Source organism: Otolemur garnettii, unplaced genomic scaffold, assembly GCF_000181295.1.
Source record: "Otolemur garnettii isolate 467f Iridium unplaced genomic scaffold, OtoGar3 scaffold00023, whole genome shotgun sequence".
NCBI classification, from domain to species: Eukaryota; Metazoa; Chordata; class Mammalia; order Primates; family Galagidae; genus Otolemur; species Otolemur garnettii.
Genome location: NW_003852418.1, coordinates 8,418,647 through 8,438,993, shown reverse-complemented (window position 1 = coordinate 8,438,993; position 20,347 = coordinate 8,418,647). Strand labels below are relative to the sequence as shown.

General features: G+C 50.3%; 2 protein-coding genes across 11 annotated transcripts in view; both read left to right on the top strand.

Moving 5' to 3' along the window:
• The window catches only part of ELMO2 (engulfment and cell motility 2), a 39,170-nt gene extending 33,507 nt beyond the window's left edge, over nucleotides 1-5,663 (top strand). The window contains exons 19-21 of the mRNA XM_012803935.2: nucleotides 622-704; nucleotides 2,807-2,884; nucleotides 4,135-5,663. Coding sequence (XP_012659389.1) covers nucleotides 622-704; nucleotides 2,807-2,884; nucleotides 4,135-4,335 — 362 coding nt within the window. The 3' untranslated portion in view covers nucleotides 4,336-5,663. The remainder of the gene's footprint in view (nucleotides 1-621; nucleotides 705-2,806; nucleotides 2,885-4,134) is intronic.
• A 1,559-nt stretch (nucleotides 5,664-7,222) lies between these two features.
• SLC35C2 (solute carrier family 35 member C2) lies at nucleotides 7,223-18,737 on the top strand. 10 transcript variants are annotated; one of them, XM_023511970.1, is made up of 10 exons: nucleotides 7,223-7,288; nucleotides 10,603-10,979; nucleotides 11,386-11,536; nucleotides 12,283-12,346; nucleotides 13,040-13,112; nucleotides 13,685-13,853; nucleotides 13,962-14,045; nucleotides 16,341-16,516; nucleotides 17,663-17,792; nucleotides 18,139-18,263. In XM_023511970.1, the coding sequence occupies exons 2-10, from the start codon at nucleotides 10,860-10,862 to the stop codon at nucleotides 18,261-18,263; spliced, it is 1,092 nt and encodes a 363-aa protein (XP_023367738.1). In that variant the 5' UTR covers nucleotides 7,223-7,288; nucleotides 10,603-10,859. The 10 variants fall into 10 exon arrangements, 7 of the variants coding, with proteins under 7 accessions (XP_023367738.1, XP_012659407.1, XP_023367742.1 ...); XM_012803953.2 differs by having other exon boundaries at nucleotides 7,242-7,288; nucleotides 10,600-10,979; XM_023511974.1 differs by having other exon boundaries at nucleotides 7,252-7,288; nucleotides 11,457-11,536; nucleotides 18,139-18,737.
• The last annotated feature ends 1,610 nt before the right edge of the window (nucleotides 18,738-20,347 follow it).

Sequence of the window (20,347 nt, the reverse complement as noted above, 5' to 3'; positions counted from 1 at the left end):
CCTGCCAAACAACAATGACAACTACAACCAAAAAATAGCCAGGCGTAATGGCAGGCGCCTGGAGTCCCAGCTACTTAGGAGGCTGAGGCAAGAGAATTGCTTAAGCCCAAGAATTTGAGGTTGCTGTGAGCTGTGATGCTACAGCACTCTACCCAGGGCAACATAGTGAGACTGTCTCAAAAAAATTAATAAATAACAAAATGAGGATAATAGCCATACTTCCCTGCTCCTGAGAGGACTGAATGACTGAAGTATACCAAGCAGCCGGAAGAGTGGTTGGCAGGCAGTTAGTCTGCCTGTCAGCAGCTGCCATTGCTGTTGGCATGGCATTTTCTTCTTCATTATTGTGAGGAGGAAGTGAAGTGACTTTTCAAGGCCCCATTCCTTGAAGAGATAAATAAAGACCCATGAAGTGACTCTCAGTTAGCTTTGACATAGCCTCACTCCCAGGAAGTGACCGAGGAGGAGGGAACAAGTCCAAAGCCTCCTTATACCCTCACCTTGCTGGAGCTAATACGACCCTTTGAATCCGTGGGTCCAGGGCGTACCCTCCCACATTGACACGAGCACTGACCCACTTGCAGCATTAGCTTCCAGAAACTAATGTCCATCATTTATCAGTTCCTGTTGCAGACATTAAGGCCATTGTCACTGGGAAAGATTGTCCCCACATGAAAGAGAAAAGTGCTCTGAAACAGAACAAGGTGAGTAGAAAAGATAGTTCAAATGATTGTCATAGTGATACCTGGAGAGTATAGTGTGGGGTGTGATTTTTTTTGGTGCATACTTGCTCTCTTCCCCTCTCTTTAAGTTATTCCTGAATTTTTCTTAAGAATTCTGATTATAGGCTCAGCACCTGTGGCTCAAGTGGCTAAGGCGCCAGCCACATACACCTAAGGTGGCGGGTTCAAATCTAGCCCCGGCCCGCCAAACAACAATGACGGCTGCAACCAAAAAATAGCCGGGGGTGTTGTCGTGGGCGCCTGTGGTCCCAGCTACTTGGGAGGCTGAGGCAGGAGACTCGCTTGAGCCCAGGAGTTGGAGGTTGCTGTGAGCTTTGATGCCACTGGCACTCTACCCAGGGGGACAGCTTGAGGCTCTGTCTCAAATAAAATAAAATAAAATAAAATAAAAAGAATTCTGATTATACACAAAACAGGTAGAACCCCTATATATGCACCACCCAACTGCAGCAACTATGGCAAAGTCTGTCTGTCCTAAAGAAAATCTCAAGTATCAAATTATTTCATCTGTAAATATCTGTAAAATATAGGGGCTTTTTTAACATAACCACAATGCCACTATCATGCCTAAAAGGAAATAAAAAGTAGTTATTCAATATCAACTATTACATTGATTAGATTTCTATTGATTGAATTTCTTCTGATTGTCTTATAAATCTCATTCTCTGTATAAAAACACATACATGTTTACTTGTATATACATACACACTCATGCCTGTCTTGTTTAAACTAGAATTCAAACAAGGTCTTAATTAACATGTTCCCCTTCAACTTTTCCGTCTTTTTTTTTCTTTGCAGTTTTATTAGTTGAAGAAACCAGGTTGCTTGTTGGGTAGTTTCCCAGCATCTGAATTTTGCTGATTATCTCCCTATGGTATAGTTTAACTTGTTCCTCTGTCCTAGATCTATAAATTGGCGGAGGGATCTAGAGGTTTCATCCGGTTCCAGTTTGACATTTTTCTGGCAAGACTGTGTCATAGATGGTGTTAAGTTCTATCAAGGGGCACATAATGTCTGCTTGTCTCTCTTCTTGTGATGTTAGCAGAGTGTTGATACTCAGTGCCTCATTCCTTTTGTAAACTAAGTTTTGCAAACTCCTGGTATTTTAATGTAGTCATCCCTTTGCATTTATGAGCTGAACTACTTCTCTGAAGAGAAACTTGCCCTTATCTACTATTGGATTCCCAGTGATACAGTTAACATAAGAGAATAAATGCTTATTCTTTCTTTATGTACCTACTTTTGAAACAATGAGTTAGTTCCCTGCTATCATTCAGCATGACCAATTTTGTGTTTGTTTTGTTTTTTACTATGAACTCAAGGGTTTCAGCAAATTACATTTGTTTCCCTTACAGTCACATATTTTGTAGATGCTCAAATTGTCCCATCTTTGTATAAAGTTTGCTTTTGTTGTGGTTTTTTAAACTGTGACATTCTGTGCCAATTACAGTTTGATAAAAAGAAAAATCAGTCATCTTGGTAATATAAAATAAAAGTTTTTTTTTTTTTTTTTTGAGACAGAGCCTCAAGCTGTCCCCCTGGGTAGAGTGCTGTGGCATCACAGCTCACAGCATCCTCCAACTCCTGGGCTCAAGCGAGTCTCCTGCCTTAGCCTCCCAAGTAGCTGGGACCACAGGCGCCCGCTACAATGCCCGGCTATTTTTTGGTTGCAGCCGTCATTGTTGTTTTGGCGGGCCCGGGCTGGATTCGAACCTGCCACTTTAGGTGTATGTGGCTGGTGCCTTAGCCACTTGAGCCACAGGTGCCGAGCCTAAAATAAAAGTTTTTAGGATAACTTATGGTAAGGGACTCAGACAGTCAAGGGTTCTAAGTGTTCAAAATGACTTTTTTCCCCATCTTAAAAGCATCACCCTTTTAAGGTGGAGATGTGGGGCCTCATCTCCAGCCATACTTGTGTACATGCCTGAGGAGATTGGTGACATTGTGTCTCAGTCAGCACATTTGATGATGGTGCCAAGTTACTAGGACTTTGGCCAAGAGCTTGGTGTACAGAGCATAAGTTGTTCCATTGCTCTAGGTAACTGAAACCTTTTTTCCTTCAGGAAGTACTAGAATTGGCCTTCTCCATCTTGTATGACCCTGATGAGACCTTAAACTTCATTGCACCTAATAAGTATGAGGTGAGCAGTGTGGCACAGCTTTGGACAATAGAATGACTCTCCAGCTGGAGGGGAGGGGTGGGTGGGCCAGGAACATCCCCATCAAGGTCGGTGACCACAGCATATCATGAAGCTTGTCAGATGCTGAGGATCTGCCACCTGGTGGGCCCTTGAGTCCTGATCTGGGCTGTCCACATTACTCTTCAGCAGCAGCCATAGGTTGTCATTAGGGGTCAACTAGAAACGACTCATTTGCCTGGGATAAGGAAAAGTCTCCCCTTTTCAGTTTCTCCGTGGCCACCTACCCAAGTAAACTTGACAGATCTTCCCTCCTTGGAGCTCCTGGTCATGCTATAGTGGATCCAGGCTCCACTTTAAGCCAGATGGATCCGATTCTTCTGACAAGGGCCTTATAGGTCCCTCTGCAGCCTGGAAGATAACTGGATATTAACTGAGTCTCTGCAGTTGAAACCCTATGTGCCTGGGAAGCTCTGAGAGCCATTAGTTGGGACTAGAGGGAGTGCTTTGGGAAGAGGAGACACTTGGGCAGGGCCTCAGCTGCTGCTAGCGGAGTTTTGTTGGAAGGAAATAAAAAACAAGCAGGAGGGAACCAGGTGATCATAGTTGTGGAGAAAGGAAAACTGGCAGCAGAGCAGACAGGGGGACTTAGGATTATTGAAAGGATTTCTCTGCTATTTCCTTGTAGCACGAGATCTTCCAGATCAATTTCTTTAGTACTTAGTTTTTAACGTTAGTTGACTGGGCTTTTTTTTAATTTACTTTTTTTGAAACAAAATTGAGATCCCATAGGGATTCCCATTTGTGTCCTTTTTTCACCTAATATGTTTATCCCCCCCCCCATTTCTAATTTTGGGGGCAACTTCAGGTAGGTGATGCCCCAGTAGTCAGGTCTCATTTTGCTATATTCAGTAACTGTACTTTATGTCATATTTCATATCATTATAGGAAGTTTTAATGTAAACTCCCTCTTAAAAACTCTCTTAAAAAACAAATGATCGCCTGCTAATTTGTCTTTGTTATTATTCTACATCAATTTTTGTCCATATTCAATAGTTCAAAGGGACTTTGGGGAGTTCTATCAGAAAAGAGACCTTGTGTAGGCTTAAAATCTATGTATTTAATGTGTATAAATTATACCTTAGTAAACTTGATAAAATGGAATCTGGAAAAAAAAATGTAGGGGGGCCCCTTGGCAGATCTCCTGTTGACTAGGAGCTACCATGTGACATCTTTCAACTTGCTCCCCATAGTACTGCATCTGGATTGACGGCCTCAGTGCCCTTCTGGGGAAGGACATGTCCAGTGAGCTGACCAAGAGTGACCTGGACACCCTGCTGAGCATGGAGATGAAGCTGCGGCTCCTGGACCTGGAGAACATCCAGATCCCTGAAGCCCCACCGCCAGTCCCCAAGGAGCCCAGTAGCTATGACTTTGTCTATCACTACGGCTGAGCCTGTAGCCAGAGACAGTGGTACCCAGAAGGGATTTGGAGCCCAGGAGAAACACTCACAGTCTGGTGCCTTGTCTTTGCTTGTACAAAATCTGTAGTGATTGTGGTGGTCAGTAAATGCCAGCCTTTCCTCAGACCCACTCGGACCACCCAGAGTTTCCTCTTGGTCCCTGTCCACTAAGAGTCATGAAGGCAAGGTGCTCCGTCGCCATCAAGCCTGGGATTGGGCCATGAGGAATGAACAGCAGATGCCCTTGCCTTCCAGCCCGAGAAACTGCTTCTTGAAATGGACTTAACAACAGCCACTTACCTTTACTTTCTAAGCCTGCTCTCTGCTTAGCTGGATCCCCATGTGAGCAAGAGCTGGCCCAGGAAAGGCTGCCTACAGGGGACATATGTGCTGGGCATGTTGAGAGCCTTGAAGTGACTGCCTTTCGGTGACCAATACCTATGTCTCAGATCTTAGTGCAGGCCTTGGGCCTTTGCTTTGTCTTTTTCATGAGGGCTTACTCCAGCCTCATATGGTGCCAAGATGCTGCTGCTTCTGATGTTTGGCTCTAACATCTCTGATTTCTAGAGCCACCACATCTCTCTTACCCTTGCGGATATCAGGGCAGATGGAAATTTCTCTCCACAAGCTCTTAGTCGCAACCTGGCAAGTCAAAAGACCTCCAGGCTAAGTCCTGCCCTCTTAGTCTCCAGGAATGCTGCAGGAAAACCCTGGCTAAGACCTGGGCCTAGACTGTGGTAAGGTCACTAAATTCTACTCCCTTACTCCCACATTTATATCTTTTCCTTCCTCGGGGAGAAATCTCTCACCTAACCTGAATTGCAGCCCCCTCCAGTTTGCTTTCTTTTGGCCTTCCAGACCCCAGGAAGTTTGTCTTCCCTTTTTCTCCTTCCTAGTGCTGTGGTTTCTGCCATTGGCCATGATTTCAGGGAGCTGGCTGAGGTTGGCGGAGGCCACAGCTGTGCCAATGGGGCTTCCCTGGTGCTGCAGCACTTGAAAACCACACGCACAGCCTCTCTCCTCGGATATGTTAACACAGTGGCATACAGTATTGGTAGCCTGGCATGGTAGGCTACACACTACCCAATGAAGAGTGTACTATATATTTTCTTTACTATAGGCCATACTTATACAGACTTGTATATATATTTATATAAGACCTACCTATCCTAGGATGGAATGTTGGGGGAAAATAGAATTTTGTGGGGTGGGGGGGATTTACACTTTCAGTTGTGAGCCAAGATTGTAACCAGAGAGCAGCCAGGAGCTTCCTGTCAGTAACCATGTTTTCAATAAATACTCTTTCATGTACAAACTGTAGTTCCTACTAGCAGCTGTTTCTGTGCACTTGCTTTCTGCCCAAGGGTGGAGATTTCACCTTGGCAAGCCATTTTCAGTGTGTCTGGGAGACTGGAGCGCTCCAGCTGGAGCCCCTAGCCACCTTCCAAGAGTCTTCCTCCTCACCACTCACCCTGCCCCCATCACACCCCCACACAGCCAAACACTCACTTGCTGGTTAAGGATGCTCACAGATTGTTGCACTGGGACAAAGTGTTTTCTGCTCAGCCCTGCTGGGTACAGCAGGGGAAGCATACTGTACACCCCCATGAACATGTCCTTCCTCTTCTCCTTGCCAGGGACACAGCCAGAGAATAGCTGGAGTACTTCTGCCTTACAAAGAAGACATGGTCTCCATGCTGTGTGTTGCCTGTGCTTAGTGCCCAGCCTTCCAGCTGGTATTTTAGGCTGTTTGCTCCAAACCTTGGCCTTGGTAGCTGTGAGACTTGAATGAAAGCGGTGATGAAAATAGATACTTTTTCTTGCCTCTAAGAGAAAAGGGAGCAAGGACAGGCTCTCTCAAAAGGCACAGAAAGTGCATGTAATACAGGCCTCGAGTGAATAAAGCCAAGACCTTGGGCAGCACTGGGTGCCATTGTAGGTGCTTGGGAAGCACTGAATGAACTAATGCCTGTATGATGCCAGCTGGCGGTGGTGACAGCAGCAGTTTGCACAAAGCACTACTTACACTCTGGCCATGAGCCTCCTGTTCAGAGGGGCCAGGAAGCCCAGCTGAATCATTTGCAAAGATCCATGTCTGCAGGCAGTCGTGGTGCCAGAGAGCTCAGGAGGAGGCTGGACAAGGAAGGCAAACAGCACAAAATTGTGCCTGACTGTGCAATCCTAGCTTGCCCTTGCCTAATGGTCTCCTCCATAAATGCTTCCCGGTTTAATCCATTCTGCAAGATGAAGAAAGTCTGAACTCCCTAGAGTGGCATTTTGGGGCCACTACAACCGACCCCTTGGCTACTTTAACCACCACCATCCTGGGCTCTAAGTAAGCCAAGAGCCTCTCACCTCCTCCATTAAGATTCTTCCATTTCCTTTACCTGGGATGCTCTTCCCCATGCATCTTATTAAAATTGGTATAATTGTTATAAAGTTCAGGCATACAGAGAATGTTTTGCAAATGTTTATTGTTACTTCTGGATCTTAAAGTTTAATGCTCCTGACATCACCGCCCAGCTGGTATGAGCTGCCAGAAGAAAAAGCTCATGAAGTACTTATCTTCGTGGTTCCTTCCATGGGTGCTCAGCACTGGAGTGAACATAAGAGAAACAATTCGTCCAAGAAAAATAAACAGGTGACCTTTGTAGGGATGCGAGACACTAGTAGGAGCCGGAGCTCCACAGTGAACCCTGCTTGAGCGGAGGAGACGCGTTGACAGCACAGCGATGTGCTCAAGTTTCGCGCGGCTTTGCGGAGTAGGGAACTGCCCGAGGTCTAGGCAGGGGAGAAAAAGACCCCACCACCGTCACCGCCCTCCCGGCTCCGCCCCGTCCCCAGCGGCTTCCGGCGGAAGTCCCCTCCCCTCACGCGGCGTGGTGTCTGCGTCCGGTCTCGCACTTCCGGCGGGGAGATCCGGGTCGGGAGCGCCCACGGGGAGGTGAGTGGGCTTGCGGCTGGGCCCCCAGCTCGCTCCCTGAGACAGGGAGAAGGGAGCCGGAGCTGGAGCTGGAAAGTGGGGTCGTCCCCAGGGCTTTGCGTGCGGCGACGTGGGGCCCGTCCGTGCTCCTGCCCCTCCCTGGGCGTCAGTTTCCCGACCTGTGGAGGGGACAGGGGTCTCCAGGCTCCTTTCTGCGGGGCACATGCTGCACGCCCGTTAGTCTGGTATTTACTGAGCACCTGTGATGTGCTGGGCCCTGACCCAGGCGAGAATCTGACAAGTCCCTGCCCACCGAGGCTGCTTCCCGCGTCGGTGGTGGGTTGGGCAGTTAACACGTGAGCAAACAAGGAAACGTCAGCTGGTGGGACGCGCCACGGGAATGGGGCGGGGGTTGGCAGGGGTGGTACCTTGGGGAAAGTATTCAGCCAAGCGAAGGTCTACGAGTGTTGTAGGCAGAGAAAACAGCACGTACAAAGGACACAGTCTTGATGTGTTTGACAGATAACAGGAGGTGCTGGGGCAGTGGTAGGAGAATGAGGTTGCAAAGGTCGGCAGAGGCTAGACCGTGGGAGGCCTTGCTTGTGGGCCGTGTGGAGGAGTTGCGATTAGTCTTAAAAGGGCACGATGTACTTTTTGTGTTTAAGCTATCTTAACACAAGATGCTTTGTGGATCCTGGTTGTAGGGAGGAAAGGAAACAGAAAGACCAGTTTGCAATCAGTACGTGAAAGATCATTGTGGCCCAGGCTGTGCTGTGAGAGCAGACAGGTGGGTGAAGAAGCATATTGAAGGTGGAATTGACAGGGCTGGATTTGAGGAATGAGGGAAAGAGGGTGTGGTCAAAGGGGACTTCATCACTGATTTTAGAATTTGGCTTAAGTAACTGGGTGTATTATGGTGGCATTTACTAAATGACTTTGGGTTGGGGGCATGAGTGATAAATTTAAAATTTTAGGGCATCTTAAGTTTTAGATCTACCAAAAAAATGGAGTTAGATATACTAGTTTGCCACTCACAGAAAAGGTTAAGGCTATTGTAAAGAATTTAGGAATCATTGACAAGTTGACTAGGTGAGATGAGATTACTTAAGGTAAGAATTAAGAGAGAGAACAGAAGCCAGGGTCCAAGCCTAAGGGACCCAGTTTTTACAGACTGAGTTGAAGAGGAGATGCCAGCTAGTAGACCAAGAAATCCAGAAAAGCAGAAGCCAGGAGAGTGTCCTGTCATGGCATCCAAGAGATGGTTTTTCAAGGAGGAGGAAGTGGTCAGTTGCATAAGATGAAAATAGAGGCCTGACCCTTAAAGGGGGTCTGGGAGGTGGACCTGGTGACTCATTGGAGCAGTGGAGACAGGCTGAAGTGAGGATAAGAGGTGAGGGAGTGGGGCTGATAGGGCAGGACCCTATGGGGGAAGTTTCACTATCAGGGGACCAACAGGGGAATAAGCCTCTACCTTGAGCCAGCACTGTGTAATCTACCTGATGCCACTGACTGTCCTCCCCAGGAGGGAGATGGTTTTATCTTTAAAGTTGGAGAAACTGAATCCAGAGGTCAGGTAACTTAGGGTCACACAGTAGTGAAGTGGAGGTACCAGGATTTGATCCTAGGTCTCTAACTCCAAAACCCATAATTTTAAACACTAAACCACACTGTCCATGTGGCTTCACTATGGTAGTGGTGGAGGGTGGGAAATGCCATATTTGGGCTACTTTTGAAGATGGAGTTGACAGTGTTTGTTGATTGAATATAAGCTGGGGGAAAAGAGTGGAGTCAAGGATGGAGGGAAGAGGAGCAGGTTTGGATGGGGGGTGGGCAGGTGTGAAAAACAGTCCGTTTCAGATACTCTGGGTGTGAGATATATTGGAAATTTTAGTTCATTGCAGAACCCTGGGAAAACTGCTCTGTATTTACATATAAAACAGTTAGGTTCTAGGTTCACGTCATTATGACTTGATCTTTCACCTATGTGGTATCTCCTGAAGGATGCAGAATGCTCCTTAGTCATTTGGGGTGTCCCTTCATCGTCTCTGCTCATTAAATGCCAAGAGCATCCTCGCAAAATACCACCACAGGTTTTTATGACTCCTCTGAAAAGTACTCTAACCCTAGGGTGTACTTTGGGCAAGGTCTTGCTCCACATCCCTGTCTGTTTGCCCTAGGGGAGGGGAGATGATAATGCAGGTTCCAAAGTACAGAACAAAATGTAATCACTCCCTTCAATATGGACTGGGGGGGGGGTGTCTGATCACATGGTTGTAGGAAGACTTCAAGAAGGAGGTGGCATTTCAACAGAGCAGTAACATCTTAAAAGAGGAGACAGGCAGGAGGGGATGTTGCCAAAGCAGGTGTAATGCTGGACCCGCTGCCTCTCAGACACAGTCCGTCCACCCAGTCTCCCCAAGCCTGGCAATGCTTTGGGCACTTGTTAGGTCTGGCTGGATTGTGGAGAGGCCAGGAGTGGCACCACCTCTGTAAGAGTAGTTGTGAGAGCTTGGGCAAGATGGGTATTGGTTTCCTGGTCGATTTTTAACCCCTAAAGATCAGATCAGTGTCTTGAAAATTGCGTGCATGCTCTGTCACTGAGCATCAGATGGATTGGAGAACATACATTATGCCAGGGGTACCTAGGTCTGTGGCCACGCTAGTCCCTCTCTTTGTGGAGCTTACAGCCTTACAGGGGACAGACACTATTCAGATTAGGCCCTGCACAGTGCTGTGAAGAAGTAGAGGAGCTTTGAGAGGCACCTGTGTCTCAGGGGAACTGATCAAGGGAGCGTGGGGAGCCAGAGCGGGGGACTGAGGAGCTGACAGTGGGTAAGATCAACGAGCAAGGACTGAAGGGTGGGCTTAGCATCCTTTCCATTCCTTCAGGCGGCAGGAAGCCGTCTGGTGTGTTTGGGGAACTGAGAGGTGGGGCCAGTGCCCGGACAGCCTTAAGCTGAGGCCAAAGAGACTGGTGGGACCTGGTCAGGGGCTCAGGGGCCCCAGGAAGGGTTTGGGCCTTATCGGAAGAGTATTGGAAGCTGCTGACAAAGGATTTTAAGCAGTGGTCTGATAATGATCAGATTCACGTTTTTTAAAGGTCGCTTTAGTGGTAATTCGTGGAGAACAGCTTAAGGCATCAAGAATAGAGGTGACGTGGGAATATGTGAGCAGCTGGGCCAGGTGTGGGCTCTTTGCTGCCCAGTCTGCTTAGATCTGCCCCCTGTGGGTGGGGACAGCCAGAGGCAGGTCCTCAGGAGCTAGAGTCACAGAGCTTTCACTGGAGCCTGTGTCTGTACGTTAGCCCCAGAGCTGCCTTTTCTTTTTTCTAGCAGCAGACCTGGAGGCCTGTGAGCCCTGTATCCCATTAACCATGGAAAGGGTCAGCTCAGGCCACCAGCCCCTTAGGTGAAGACTCCACCTAAGGACTCCACCTGGGCCTCTATTGACCATCTGGAATCATGGAGGCAAGAGAACTCCTCTAGCTGGGAGACGGTCTTGTTGAAAGTCGTGGTTCAGCTCAGCTGGCTCTTCCTGCGATCTGTCTTCAAGAGAGGTGCCTGCCCCGCTGACCTAGGAGCAGCTTCTACGGATGGGGAGGTGGGCCCTGGACGTGGCCTTTGTGTGGAAGGCAGTATTGACTCTGGGGCTGGTCCTTCTGTACTACTGCTTCTCCATCGGCATCACCTTCTACAACAAATGGCTGACGAAGGTAACTGGAGGCCTTGCCAGTGCAGGGGGCTGGAGCCATGGCTGTGATGCCTCTTAATGTTTAACAGCAGGAGGGCATGGGCTTCAAGCAGCCAAACTAGAAGCCATTAATACTTGGTGGTGAAACAGGGCCCTCTAAGCCTGTTGTGCTTGTGGTGGGGCGGGCGGGGGAGGTGTCCCATTAAATGTTTAGGTCAGGGAAAATCAGAGGCAGGGAGATACTGAGAGATGACCTGGGGAAACTTAGGGGCTCAAGGCAGCAGCTGTTTCCTGCCTGGGAGAGAAGTATTGCAGTATTCTGATCCCTGATGCAACGTATTAGCCTAGCATGGCTCTGTGGGCAGGAGCCAGGTGTGGGGCAGGCCATCTAAACCAAGCCTGGGGTGTTTGCTTTGGGCTCCATACAGAGCTTCCATTTCCCTCTCTTCATGACGATGCTGCACCTGGCCGTGATCTTCCTCTTCTCTGCCCTGTCCAGGGCGCTGGTTCAGTGCTCCAGCCACAGGGCCCGCGTGGTGCTGAGCTGGACCGACTACCTCAGAAGGGTGGCTCCCACAGGTATGTGTGGGGGCAGGATCTCAGCGAGGGCAGGGCAGGAGGGAGGCTGCTGGGAAGCCAAAGGCCACACACAAGAAGGAAGTCCTCCCTCTTGCCCACCCTGTACTCTCTCACCCTCCCAGCCTGGCCTCCCCTCCCCCCAATACTGCCAGAAGGTACCTGATAGTGAACTGGCAAGGTCTCTGCCCTCACAGGTACCATGGAACACAGGGATAAGAATTGAACCAGGGTCAGTGTCTGGTGGCAGATTTCCTAGGTCAGGTGTTGAATAGGCTGAGGTCTAAAGGACAAGTGGGACTGGCCGGTCCTGGGGGGAGGGGTGCTCGTGATGAGGGAGGTTTAGTGCAGCATGTAAGTGTCTGAGGATACTGGGAGCTCAGTGGGAGAGGGGGCAGGAGAAATGGAGAGTTGGCAAGGGTCATCCGGGAGGCATTTGTGTTCCATCCTCAGGGAGGAGGGTTTTCAGGAAGTAGTTGACAGGATCAGACTGATACTCCTCATCAGGGGATAGTCAAAATACTTCACAAATGAGAATGACAGAGGTCCCAGCTATCAGGATGAACTCCAGCCCTGATGCTGCAGCAGTCCCCTGCCTTTCTGGCCCTTTTAGTTGCTGGGTGGAAAAGAAGGCCTGAGGCCCCCAGAGAAGGAGCCAGGCAGGTACAAAGCGGGAGACACAGAGACACCTCACGCTGACCTTCTCTGGCTGAGTGCCCACGCTCTCTGGGGGCCCCTTGTCTCCACAGCACTGGCAACAGCACTTGACGTGGGCTTGTCCAACTGGAGCTTCCTCTACATCACCGTCTCTCTGTGAGTATCAGCCATACCCGGCCACCTCCCTTCAGCCTCAAGCTGTCCATCCAGCTGACTGCACACCCAGCTGATGGGTTGCCCATTCTTCCCTGGTGGGACCAGCCCTTGCTCTCTCAGCTCCTCCCTGGCACCCAGCAGTTCTCCAGTAAGTCGCCAGCCCCTTCCATATGCCCAGTGCAGAGGGGATGCTGTACCTGGTGGCTTGGGGAGGCCAGGGAGCTCCCCGGAACCCCGATGGTCATGGCAGGGAGAGCGAGCAGCAGCACAGTGGGGATAGGAGTGGCTGAGCCGGAGTGGACCTCACGTGGGCATGGGGGGATGCAGGAGGTCATTCTTGCTGATATTTTGCTTCATAGACACAGCCCCTGCCTCCTCTTCTTGTCCTGTTCTCCCGTCCTTCCTTTCCTATCCTGTTTTCTGCTGAGGGTGAGATAAAGAACAGAGCTTGGCATCAGACCTGCAGCCTCTTCTCCCTAGTGATAATCAGAGGCCTCCTAGTCAGAGATTTGTTCCGATTAAAGGTCGCTTATCAGCCCAGATGTCTCAGGCCAGCTCCTTTTGATCTTTGTAGCTGGCTTGCCCTCAGGGAAGCCAGGGAGTGCCCCCCTTTCCAGCCCACTGATTTGTGCTCTGGGCTCCTTTCTTGGTGGTGGGCTCGAGCAGTGCATTGTGGGCAATTTTCCCTTCTAGGTACACAATGACCAAATCCTCAGCCGTCCTCTTCATCTTGATCTTCTCTCTGATCTTCAAGCTGGAGGAGCTGGTGAGGCCCCCAGCTTTGCTTTTGTCCCTCCTGCCCCCGCAGATGCTAAGAATAAAAGAGGGAGACTGAGTAGTGGCCTATCACTCTGTGTGACAGAGGAGACAGGCCCAGCCCAGGTGGCTGTAGTTCCCTTTTCTGAGAAGGGTTTTGTCACAGAGGCAGTATTCAGAGAACATAGAGATGGGCGTGGTGGGGTAATGGCTGAGGGAGAAAGCACTCAAATTCAAGGACTGGGACAGAGCAGAGCCTGGAGTCTCCCTGTCATACAAGGCAATGGCCCTTGTCTACTAGGTCTAGGAAGTAGGGAGGCCACTTAGGGGCATAAGACACCATCAGAAAGCACTTCGGTATTGAAAACGATAAAGGATATTGAGTGAATATGTATCGGCTGAGTGTCAGTCCTGCATACCACAGTGGGCAAGGACTGTCCAAGACTCTCTGGGGTCAGGCTGAGGGTAGAGGGTTTATGGCCCAGGGGCAGCCAAAATGGCTGCTGGCTCCAAACTCCAGGTGTGATGAACTCCTGCCTTTGAGACCCCCAAGCTAGCTGCCACTGCTCCCCATCCTATTAGCGCGCAGCACTGGTCCTGGTGGTCCTCCTCATCGCCGGGGGTCTCTTCATGTTCACCTACAAGTCCACACAGTTCAATATAGAGGGCTTCGCCTTGGTGTTGGCAGCTTCATTCATTGGTGGCATTCGCTGGACCCTTACCCAGATGCTTCTGCAAAAGTCTGAACTTGGTGAGCAGGGGCTGCCCACTCCCCAGGGAGAGGGGTGTGGGCACAGGCAGGGTGGAGGCAGAGTAGGGGCAGTCAGACCTGATGGCTCCACTGCCCCCTGCCCTTCAGGCCTCCAGAACCCCATTGACACCATGTTCCACCTGCAGCCACTCATGTTCCTGGGGCTCTTCCCTCTCTTTGCTGTCTTTGAAGGTACGTTGGGCCGTCCACTCTAGGGGCACCTCAGGATAGCAGATTCCAAATCCCTGCTCTGAATCTAGCTCAGTGGTAGCTGCAGAGGTTACAGAGATCAGAGATGCCATCATCCTTCCCTGGCAGCACGTGGTTTGGGGGCTGGACATGCATGGAGACTAAATGGCTGACTTCCAGCATGGTAAATGTTATATACGAAGCATATATAAAATACAGGGAACAGTAATGACAGTGAATGGGTACAGAGCTCTAAAGAACACCAGGACTATTGTAAACATTTTAAACAGTAACTCATTTAACCCTCTCAGGAACCATCTGTGGCAGTACTATTATCCCCATTTTGCAGGTGGAAGAAACTGAGGCGCAGAAGAGATAACATGCCCAAGGTCCCATAGCTCATAAATGAGCCTGAATTTGGAGCCAGCAGTCTGGCTCCAAGTAGTTCAGCCCTACTCTTAACTGCTGTGCATGACACTCTAAGAAGCTGGGAGTTATGAATTGTTTCAGGATGACAGAGTAGCATAGGTAGAGTAGAGGCTCCCCAGACTGCAGATTTTGGAGGAGTGGGATTTTGGCAGGTAGGGAGTGGCATCAGGAAGTAGGAACAGGAGCTTGGGCCATGTCCAGACATATAACATCAGGCTGTGTGCTCAAGGTGTATGGGTCCATCCCAGTGTGGACTTCCAGGACTTGGGGTGGGGGACAAGGGGACAGTGTGAAGGAGCCTGGGGATGTGAGCAGTTGTTCCCTTTCACTGTCATCTTCCAGAGGAAAGGAGAGGCAGGAAGAATTGTGTAGACTGGGAGGTACAATGCCATCATCCTCTCTTTGATGTTGTGGGATTAGCCTTTGTTCCCTGTCTGTTTATCCTTCCTCCCAGAATCCCTTCTGCCCTCAGGGTCATTACAGAAAATTCTGTCCCACATCCATTTAAGTTTCAAGCAGTGAAGCGTCTCCAGCCTCCCTGTGAAAATTATTCTGCATCCCCGTTGTCCAGGAAACTTCCATTTGGGGTTGGGTTTTTTTTTTCCTTTTTCAAATCTCTCCCCATTCCTTCTTCATGCCCTCTTGTACCAGACGCCACACTCTCCCTCCCTTCCTGGGTGTTTACACTGTGCCCCATCTCTGCAAAACCTTGTCTGAAAGCCCATGGTAGTCGTCACTTAGCAAAGCTGCATGGATTTAGCTCCTTTAATCTTTTCTGGTAAATTAATCCCCCAAGCGCCTTCATTACTTATGTTGCTTTTCCCCGAATTCCCTTCAATTTGCCGATACCTTTGCAGTACTGCTGAGCCCAGCACCAAACAAGATGTCCTACATTGTGAGGCTGTTTTGCCTGGGGGGGACTGTCATTCTGCATTTCTTTGGTGCTTCCCTCCAAATATCTCAAAGCACTCGTCCAGCTTCCAGCTACCACAGGTATCTCTGTTGTGCCCAGTTCGGGGCTTCCCTGGCCCCTCCTGGTCCACCACGGGGCCTTTCCTGTGGGAGGGACCCGGGGAGTCATGCTCTCAGATGGACAGTGTTGGAGGGGCTCTGACTCCTCTGGAAGTCTAACCAAATCTGGGGGCTGTGTGCATGCGTGTATGTTCCTAGAGCAAAGAGCTGTGGCTTCCACAATGTATTTATATGTGTGTTTTCTTGGGGGAGATGTTCGTGAAATCATACTGCTTGTTTGAGAAATGCCAGTCTGGTCCCAGTCCCCTCATTTTTTCAGAAGGGAAACTGAGGTCAAGAAAGGGGACATATCTCAACCCACGTCCCACAGCTTTGTATTAGCAAGACCTAGATTAAGGAGGTTTGTAGGGACAGAATTTTGTCCCTGTTTATAGGTGGCCCAGGTGAAATATAGACCAAGGAACTTCCCCAGGGGCCAAGGCATTGTCAGTCCTCACTTGATAGGCTGCTCTGCCTCTCTTTGTTCCATTAGTTTTCCTAGCTGCAAAGGCCATGTGAAATCACCACTCCCTCCAGAGACCAGAAGAGAAATAACGGTCTGAAGGAGCAGGGTAGTCCCCCATGACTTTGTTAGCCCAGAGGCTCAGAGGAGTCTTCCTGGACTTGCATTGCCCAAGGCTCTCTGTCAGCCAGCACTGCTTCCCTGGTTTCCCCATCTCAGGCCATCTGCATGGGGTCCTTTTGTACTTCCCATCCTTTTTCTCAGGGCCTCAGACAGTCACCAAGTGCTCAGTAAGTCCTCACTGTGACTTTGGCAGATCTCATCTGGCTGACAGGGAGGGCTGGCTGAGGCAGCCCAGGACCTGGCCTCCCGCTCTCTCTCCCCATTGCTTTCAGGTCTCCATTTGTCCACATCTGAGAAAATCTTCCGTTTCCAGGACACAGGGGTGCTCCTGTGGGTTCTTGGAAGTCTCTTCCTTGGCGGGATTCTCGCCTTTGGATTGGGCTTCTCTGAATTCCTCCTGGTCTCCAGAACTTCCAGCCTCACTCTCTCCATTGCTGGTATTTTTAAGGTACATACTTGGGGGTGACCCTGGTCCTGTCTTTGAGGGGAGCCCCCTAACAGTTTTTCAGCAGCAACCTCTGTCCCCACACTCACACTGCAGGGCTGGGGGGAGAGGAAACAGAAGTGCCCATTAGGTGCCAGCACTGTATGCTAAACACTGAGGCCCCGACCCCGGTCACCCCAGGCCTATGAGTGGACTGATCATGCCTCTCGTTGAGGAAACAAGAACAGCCTCCTGCCCAAGGCTACAGGGCTAGAGCTTCAAGGACAGGTGTGCCTCCACTAGGCCTGGGGTACATTTATATACCTTGAATTCCGTCTCTGGTCATTTGGCAGTGGCCTGGAGCCATAGGTGGAGAAGCCCTCAGCCAGACTCATCTGTAGAGAGTTCCACGATTGACTGGCAGTGTCTACCGCAGGCACAGCCAGGGACAATTACATCATGAGTGGCGTGGGTAGCCAGTCTTGCTTTGCTGCCGCTAGGCAGCTCTCTTCCCTGTCGCGCCCTACTCCCTCTCCTCACTTCTCCCTTCTTCTCCTATATTTCTTCTTCCCTCCTCCTTCCTCAGGCCACAGAGGGGTTTTCTCTTTGACCAGGCAGACAATGATAGAAAACAGTATTGCCTCAACCCAGAGATGCAGGAGGCACAGCTGTGCTTCTCAGAGTCAGTGGCCTCACCCGTCCCATTTGGAGGCCCTGTTTAGGAAGGCCCCTGGGGCCTATGTGTGTCCTAGAGCCCCGTGTCATGTGCATTCTCATATGAAAGCTGGGGGCTCCCACCAGTCAGTGCCTTCTGAAGGGTACCTCTCTATTCTGTGGGTGCTTTGTGGGCTGGATACCCTGCTCCCCCAGTCCTAGACACCCTGCACCCCCAGCCCTGGATCTGGTTTGCCTCTTTATTCCTAACAGAATTCTGTGAGAAGCACCTCTTTTGTTGTATCTCAGTGACACAAAGAGAGGCCAGCAGGGAAGTGTAACAGGCCGTGACCTTGGCCTTCCTGCCTTACAGGCCAGCCTGCCCTGCCTGGGCCCAGGAGTTCGGGTGGGTCTGTATGGGTCTTCTGAGTGCCCGGGGCCCCACCCTGTACCCTTCTTGCACAGGAGCCACATCCTCCTACTGATCCCTTCCCCTTCCTGCCTCTCTACCCCCAGGAAGTCTGCACTTTGCTGTTGGCAGCTCATCTTCTGGGTGATCAGATCAGCCTCCTGAACTGGCTGGGCTTTGCCCTTTGCCTCTCTGGAATATCCCTGCATGTTGCCCTCAAAGCCCTCCACTCCAGAGGTAACCGGGAGCCCCTTCCAGGAGCCGGTTTTCTGATGTCATTTCCCCCATGACCCTTAGCTCTTCTGGTTTCCCCTTGACCCATACCTGGCCCCAGTCCTGCCAGGAAGAGCCAGGTGGCTCCTAACCTCCCAAGGCAGTTCTGGTCTGGTGGCTGTCTCCATGGTTCAGCTGCTTCTATATCCCTGTCACTCGAATTCAGGACATGCCTGGTGGCTCTGCCATTGCCACTCCTGGGAAGATACAGGGGTCATCTCCAGAGAGTGGGTGGGAGCCTGACTCAGCTGACATGCAAGCCAGCAAAGCCACTGTTGGGTTCATAACTGTGGTCTCTCTCTATCCCAAGGTGATGGTGGCCCTAAGCCCCTGAAGGGGGTGGGGTCCAACCCCGACCTGGAGCTGCTGCTCCGGAGCAGCCAGCAGGAGGAAGATGAAAATGAGGATTACTTTATGGCCCAAGGGCAGCAGTGAGCAGCCAGGAGGAGCAGCTCGGAGTGACCCCTCCCCATACCATCCTGTTACCAATACTTACCAGTGGCTCAAGGCCCAGGTGGCTCTTGATAGCAGTTGGGGACATTGGCCACAGAGTCACCCAGGTTTGACCATGTGGTAGGACTAGGTCAGAGGCTGTGGCTCCTCCTTGCCCTTTAGAGCTTGACCAGTTGGGTGGTGAGCACTAGGCCAGCCTGGGACCTGGCTGGAGCTAGGCCGGAGCTATGCAGGAATCCCCACAGGAGAAGGGAGTGGCTGGTTCTCAGCTGTTTGACAGGCTCTGACAGCTAGACTAGTTGCAGGGGCATAGTGACCTTCCAAGGGTTGGGTTTGGACTGCAGAGCAGCTGGGAAGGGGACCTAGAAAGGTCAGGGCCTTATTACCTATGGGTGGCTTTTCTCAGAGAGCTGATTTATTTATAGTTTTGAAATAAATGCTTCATGGTTCACTGGCTGCCTTGTGTTGCTGGAGATACGGGACCAGGGACTGGGCAGTGTGGGCCTGGTCTCTCCCCTCCTTTCCCTGCCTAGGGCCTTCTTCAAATGCCAGGTCTCCCTGGTCTCATGCTGCTGTTCCAATGTGAGTGCACTCTCTGAGGCCCTGCCACACCTACAGTCAGGAAATAAAGGCAGACTCACTGAGCACTGTATTCTGGAGACTTTACACATTTTCATACTAGATTTGAATCCAGGCTCTGTCACTAGCTGTGTGACCATAAGCAAATTACTTAACCTCTTTGCACTATAGTTTTTTTAATCTGTGAAATGGGGATGATAATATCTATCTAAAAATACTTCAGAAGATTGAGTCAGTATTAGCAACAGATAGTTATGTAAGTGTTTATTTTAATCCTTTTAACAACCAAGAGACCATAGCCTAGAAAAGATAAAAAGCTTCTTAAAATAAGCGGCCAGGCTGGGCTTCACATCCAGGCCTGTGCCTCTCTGTGTGCACTGAGCCATCTGTCTCCTGGAAGGGTTTATGGGCCCCTGGGACCCAGGGCCTTCTACTCAGCTCCCTGGAACAAGTCCTGCCTTTTCTTTAGACTACAGTCCTCTAAAATGGGAGTGCTCTGGACCTTGGCCTGCTCCACAGGGCTGGGTCCCCTGATGGTGGACACCTGCTGGCCTGTGGGGCCAAGAAGATCCAAGCAGAAGTGCTTTTAGACACTCACAGCAGGTGGCGCCATTGCACCACACTACAGCTCCGGGAGCCCAATCTGACTTGCCACCACTATCCAGACCCAGGGGGGAAAGGGTCTATGGAAGACTACAGTAGTGAAACCTAGGATAGGACTTATTATAAAGTTATTCTAAACAGACTGTAGTTACCAAAGCTCACTTGGTTAAGGTTAAGAGAACTTGAGTATCTCAGAAACAGGTCTGCAAACTTTCTGCAAAGGACCAGATAGTAAATATTTGGGGTTTGTGGACCATATGGCATCTGTTGCAGCTACTATGCATTGTAGCATGAAAGCAGCCATAAGTGATACAGAAACAAAAGGGTGTGGCTATATTCCAGAGAAACCTTATTTACAAAAGTAGGATTTGACTTGCCAGCTGTAGTTTGCCAAGTCCTGTTGTGTTTAACAGAAGAATCCTTAAGAATTATGGACTCCAACTTCCAGTTTCGCAGCGAGGGAGACTGAGGCCCAGGAGGAGGCAGTGATTAGCCCAAGGCCTTCAGATCCCCTGTACTCTGGAGGAATTAGAACCTGTATCTGCCTCTAATACAAATTGCCAAAACAGACCAGGCTTACGGAGGTGGAGCACCAGGGGTGCTCCAAAGTGGCGCCTTATCTGGCTCCTGCACTTCTGCCCCCCTTGGGTTCTGTAAGCTGGAGGCCAGGATTAAAGGAAGCTTCTGCTCCAGCCAGATGACGGGAGAGCAGCCGCCTCCATCTGCGAGGCTGCCTGGGCAGTGGGGAGAGCCTGCCAGATCCCTGCTGGCTCAGGTGGATGAGAGCCCCCCCTCCCCGACACAGGGAGCAAGCGCTGCTGTCTGGTACAGTAATTACAGGGTACAGAATGGGGGCCCTTACCTCACACATGTTGGGTTCGATG